Raw genomic sequence first — 6,213 nt, 5'->3', positions numbered from 1 at the left:
AAAATACAATTAAAAAAAAGTAAAACGTAAAAAAAAATTCAGAGCTGACTTTCATGTGATTCACCTCATCTTCTGTCTTAAAGGGGGGCAATACTTTTATTTTGAGTAGTTTTTCAATTGATTAGGATGTTTTCTCTGGATTAAAATTAAACAAAGAGGAGCAGTGTTATTTTTCAACTTAGTAAACTACATATAAATTCAGTGAAAAATACATCACAAACTCACAGCTAAATGCACCTGATGCAAAATTTCAGTGATACATTTATTCACGTTGCACCAAAAAAATAAGCTACAATCATGTCATGTCGCAGTGGTTTTTTGCCATATCAGTAACTGTATTAAATTCACATTAAATTAACATTAAATAGACTCTTACTTTAATGTGTTTTCTCAAATTTGACGATAAATTCTTAAAAGCACTTATTTTCGTGGTTTATGGCAAACAAAGTAGACACTGCATCCTGTAAGAGCTATTCTGCATATCGGCAAATGAAAACATTTCTTTCAGATAAGGCTATGGATAGTCATCAGTGCTGGCATTGCTTGATGTGCCGACTTCGGCTACATCATTGGCTGAAGCCATGTCGCTAATTAAACACCTGGTATTAGCAGGGCTGCTGCTGGCCAAAAGGGTGCCCTATGCGAAATTTTACTGGGGTGCACCCACAGAGGAACAAAATCAGACAGACATATGCATTTAAACATGTATTTATTTATATACATAAATATGCATATAAACACTCAAAATTATACTTAAACATTTAAATATTTACAGTACAAATGAATAGTTTACATCAAAATAAACAATGTGTTTTGCAGAAATATTCCCAATTTTAAACATTTACAAAAGGTAAGGAATAAAACACTCTCTGTACCTGTAGATATGCACGGCCCTCAGTGCTGCATCCTGTGTCATACCTGTGCAGCTGCTGATGCCTCTGGAGCAGTGCTGGTCATTCCAATTCATCTTTTGTGACAGCTTTAAACCTTCAAGTACAATACAGAAGAAATTAGTCATTTAAAGGAAAAACTCATGACATACCATTAAAACAATGGGCTAGTCAAGCACTCTTCATAATGTGTCTAAACTACAACCAAAATGTAGATTTAACTTGCACTATAATCTATGGTGACAAAAACTGACTTGTTTTCAGTATAAATCAAAGACATTGTGCACAAATCAAGTTTTGATATTTAACTGACCCCACACTGATCTCTGCTCCAATATATCGTCACCTTAGAATTAAGGTTTTATCTGACATTTTTGTCAAAATTGAGTTATTGACATTCTTATTAAATTACAACTTTTTTACATTATGGGATGTTTTTTTTTATAAGTTGTTTACATTAAGACTTTTTATTTAAAAAAAGAAATGTTACACACATACTATTTGCTATACGGAATGCAAAAACTTTGAAGCTCAATATATCAAAATCATTCAGAACGCAGATAGAACCTTACAATTCTAAGGTGACGATATAATAATAATTATATCATAACACTCCAGAAAGCCACCACTCAGCTAGGCTAGTAAGCTATACAAAATTGTACAAGTTAATAATAATTATTAATACAAATTGTGACTTTCTTAATAACATTGATCTTTATAAAGTGACGTAGAAGTTTGCACTGATCTTTTGCCATTACATCATGTGGAGACCACAGCATTTTATTATTTTTTCAGCTGTTGTAGGACAAAGCAGAAAATGTTGTATTCTGAAACTTGGTTTTATTGTACAAAGACTTATTTTTGTGGCAAAATCTAAGGCCAGGTGTCACACCTCACAGCAAGAAGATCCCTGGTTCGAGCCTCAGCCGAGTCAGTTGGCGCTTTTGTGTAGAGTTTGTATGTTCTTCCCATGTCCGCGTGGGTTTCCTCCAAGTGCTCCAGTTTCCCCCACAAGTCCAAAGACTTGCGGTACAGGAAAATTGAGTAAGCTAAATTGTCCGTAATATATGTATGTGAATGCGAGTGTATGGGTTGCAGCTGGTAGGGCATCCGCTGCGTAAAACATATGCTGAATAAGTTGGCGGTTCATTCCGCTGTGGTGAGCCCAAATTAATAAAGCGACTAAAACGAAAAGAAAATGAATAAATGAATAATTTAAGGTCTAAGAATGTGATTTAAAAATAACATTTGGTGGAATTATTACATTTTAATCTTGAATTTTAAATAAAAACAAATGTACAAAATCTGTAAAATGTAAGTTTTATTTATTTAAAAGCCGTAAATGACATTTTTTTTTAAATATAGAAGAAATGTTATTAGAGCATTAAACAAATATGCCAATTTTAATTCTATCCACACTCAATAATCCAGAATTGGATGAATTCTGCTTCTGCAAAGAATGACCAGTCTGGTAGATGAAGAAGAGCCGGAGTCAGAGATTTAAATAAATAAATCAAGTTTACTGAAGATAGTTTGCAGTTACATCAGCAGAAGCCAGCTTCAACACTCGCAATGAGTTCCTAGGCCGCTCTGCTCACAGTCACCAATCAATAACAATTATACTCTCACATAACGTCATTAACTGCGTCAAACATACAGGTGTTGTAGCCTGATTGGTTAAAACACAGATAGACTAGGAAAATTTCCATGTGGGGTTCGTGGGTACAATTCTGAACAATATGTAAACATAAACGTCTGACATCCCTTAGACTGATTAGAGCTGACTCCAGACCTTTGAAACGGATCAACAATCAAATAAAACAAACACACTTAAAGTATAATCTGTTTCTTATCCAAGGCTGAGTGTACTCTCAGCCGTCTTTATCAAAACTGGTTAAAAAACGCTATCATCTACATTCAGGCAGTTATAATATCCTAACTACACAAAGTCTATTTTGAATAAAAAGTAGAATCACTTTAAAATAATTAACTGTAAACAGTAAAATCACTTTTAGACATTTTAGACCGTATTAACTCATAGAAATAACAATAGAAACAGTTGCTTCCAGTCCTCAGCCCTCAGTTCCACTTAAGGTCTCCGTGACCTCTGACCTAGTTGGGTGGCTTCTGAAAATAGTTATAAAGAGACAGGCAAATGCACTGAACATTCTTATATTAAGCAATGTGTTAACCTATTCATTAATTAAAATCAATTCACAGTTAAATACTGAGAAACAGGATGATGAAAAGGATAAACGTTGGTCCATGATGAGACGGATTGGAAAGCAGAAATCCGAATCCTTCAACTCAAAGGCTTAAATCAAGTAAGGGTGAAGAAATGATAACAGAATTTTCATTTAGGGTAAACTATGCCTTGAGATTTGATATCAAACAAACAGATTTTGAATTCATAATGTTGTAGGTTTTCAGTCACATTTGTATTTACAAATTCATGTTCATCTCTCCTCATAAATGCAATATTATAATGAGTCTCATTTTGATGATTTTCACCTGATTAAAACCTGGAAGTTAACCAATTCCATAAAACAGTGTATTTTGGAGTCTCTTCACTGCTTAGTCTGTAAGGAAGAATCAAGTGAAAATAATTGTTAGCGTGGAGTTTGACATTTCAAAATAGCTGCTCTATTTTATTTGCTACGAGTACAACAATATGTAAAATATTACAGTAAAATAATAGTTTACAGTAAAATAATAGTCATTATTTTGAGTAGACATTTCTAAATGTTTCAAACAGATTACATTTAAAACTTAAAATATGTTCATGTTTTTGGTTGAGAGCTTTTAACTTCTATTGAGTTGCTGTAAAAGTTAAACATGCTAATTGGTACAATTTTATGTAATAGATAACAAGAATATAGTATCCTAAAGTAAAACTCAACTAGAAAAAAAAGATCGAGACATTGAGGATATGCTGCTGAAGTTTAATCAGCCCTGATTTTTTTCAGCATTAAATACAGATTTAAAAAACTTAGCTAAAATACTTTTGTTTTAATAAAGCTTAATGATAGTTTCATTACCACAAAGAAAGTGCTGTTTGTTTACTGACCTCAGTTTACAGTATGAGCCTTTTATCATTTCACTGAGCTCTTTCTTTGAATCTCCAAGCTTATTTTTACTCAGATCAAGCTCTTTTAGAAACTGCAGAGCTTTTGTGTGTGTCAAACACTGAGTTAAAGAAGACACATCTGTGATGCCACAGTCCTGCAGACTAAAAAAAAGTGAAAGACAAACAGAAAAGAGTTAGTGAATAGGTTGTGGTAAAACAAATCCTCAACTATTTCATCATTATATATAGAAATGAGCAATCTTAGTTTAAAGAATGTTGATTGAATGTGATCGAAGGTGAATGTTTCTCACCTCAGTTTCTCTAGTTTACAGTGTGAATCCTTCAGTACGTCACATAAAAGATTCACTCCTTTGTTTTTTATTTCATTCCCACTGAGGTTCAGTTCTCTCAGGTGTGATGGGTTTGACTTCAGAGCTAAAGACAGGAACACACACTTTTCCTCTGTAATGCTGCAATTAAGCAGCCTAAAATAAAAAAAATACAAAAGCTCAAGATTCACTATGACCGGATAAAGTGTTGCAAACAAATGTCAGGGCCCAGTTTTTCAAAAGAAATCCACTAGGATTTTGGATAACGGATTGGATCAAATTTTGAAAATGGGTTTTTCAAAAGAAAAAAAAAACTGATTACATGATCGGATTAGATCACATAATAAAATCTTGGTTTTGATCCAGATCAAATCTTTAGTTTGGGTTTTTCAGACCTTTTTTTGTGCGATTTGGATCATTTTGAACTAAAAAATCTGGATTAAACGGATCTCATCAGACGGGTGGATTCAGTGTGGGTTTCATGCCCAAAATGTAATGAAACCTTTCAAAATGTATCAAATAATACTATATTTGGATCGTGCAGTATCTTACAAGATATCCTATTTATTCATAAGGTTTTAATTGTATTTGTTTATCAGTCAGGTCACAGTGATTAGGTAAGCTTTAACGTATTCAGCCTTTTAGTATAGGCCTACAGCAAAGTAAGAGTTTGGCTTCATAAAATAATCCCCCAAACAGCTGTCAAAATTGACCAAAAACAATACATTTTATTCCCTCACTAATCATTCATCACAATGGAAAATATTTTTGTTTTTAGAATATTTGTGATGCATGCAATGATTACAGAATAACCAAAATGAATATTGAAATTAAAAAGAATGGCAATCACTGATTTTATAAATAACTTTCAACAATTGCAAAAAGAGAGTGAAAGGGCAGAAGCACAGCTCCATCTAGAAATAACTCACTCTGACCAAACTGCAGTAAACCAAGGCCAGACTTGAGATTCGCCTCATAAAGGCTACGCTCAGACAAGCTTGTCTCTCCACACCAGATGAGGAAGTCTAAAATTATTGTGTTTTTGACATTAAGTCTTTTTAAAAATTTAGGTGGTTTTTCTTCGGGTGCTCCGGTTTCCCCCGCAGTCCAAAGACATGCAGTATCGGTGAATTGGGCAGGCTAAATTGTCCATAGTGTATGACTGTGTTTGTGAATGTGTGTGTATGTTTCCCAGAGATGGGTTACGGCTGGAAGGGCATCCGCTGTGTAAAAAAAACTTGTTGGATAAGTTGGCGGTTCATTCTACTGTGGCGACCCCGGAATAATAAAGAGACTAAGCTGACAAGAAAATTAATATTAATTCTTTTTGTCTTTTTTTTTCAATACATATTTGAAACTGCTGGAAGAGGATGGGGTGGGGTTTTTGTTGTTCTTAGTTTTTATTAAACTTGTGTGTTTTCATTTCAAATAAAAATAAGGTTATATTGACCCCACACTGGCTATTCTACTAGTTGCTCTGTACATATCTATAGTTCTACATTGTGATTTCCTATCCTGTTTGAGCACTGGTTATGCAGATTTAGTAATCCTGAAACGTTGCTATCTGAATCAGACTGATCTAATCCGATGTTGCTTTGAAAATCTGGAGCTAAGCTGGATAACGTGATCACGGATCGAAAAAAAAAAAGGATTACTAAATCCGGATCAATTTTTTTTCCAGATTAAACCTTTTGAAACACTGGGCCCTGGATATTACAGAATTTTGAGTATACAATGTTTATATAGCGCAAAAAAGTAAAAATCTGGTCAGCATTTGACTGATCTAATGACATAATATCATTTTCAATTATAATAAGTAGATCAGAGTAACATATATTCAGAAAACTCTTATTTAGTTTATTTAGTCTTATTTATTTAGTCTCATTTAGTCAAATTTTTACAGATTGATGCCAGTTCTTTTTGTTAA

At 33.4% G+C, this 6,213-nt stretch overlaps 2 protein-coding genes across 2 annotated transcripts in view; one reads left to right on the top strand and one right to left on the bottom strand.

Moving 5' to 3' along the window:
* The window catches only part of LOC147838394 (uncharacterized), a 900,722-nt gene that overhangs the window by 423,788 nt on the left and 470,721 nt on the right, over window positions 1-6,213 (top strand). The window lies entirely within an intron of this gene.
* The window catches only part of LOC147838404 (NACHT, LRR and PYD domains-containing protein 3-like), a 42,962-nt gene continuing 38,946 nt past the window's right edge, over window positions 2,198-6,213 (bottom strand). The window contains exons 14-16 of the mRNA XM_087303352.1: window positions 4,269-4,442; window positions 3,958-4,119; window positions 2,198-3,469 (exon numbers count right to left, since the gene is read on the bottom strand). Coding sequence (XP_087159478.1) covers window positions 3,406-3,469; window positions 3,958-4,119; window positions 4,269-4,442 — 400 coding nt within the window. The 3' untranslated portion in view covers window positions 2,198-3,405. The remainder of the gene's footprint in view (window positions 3,470-3,957; window positions 4,120-4,268; window positions 4,443-6,213) is intronic.

The sequence above is a fragment of the Danio rerio genome, chromosome 22, assembly GCF_052040795.2.
Source record: "Danio rerio strain M-AB ecotype USA chromosome 22, GRCz13ab, whole genome shotgun sequence".
NCBI lineage: Eukaryota > Metazoa > Chordata > Actinopteri > Cypriniformes > Danionidae > Danio > Danio rerio.
Note: the sequence above shows the minus strand (reverse complement) of the source record. Positions and strands in the feature narration are given on the sequence as shown.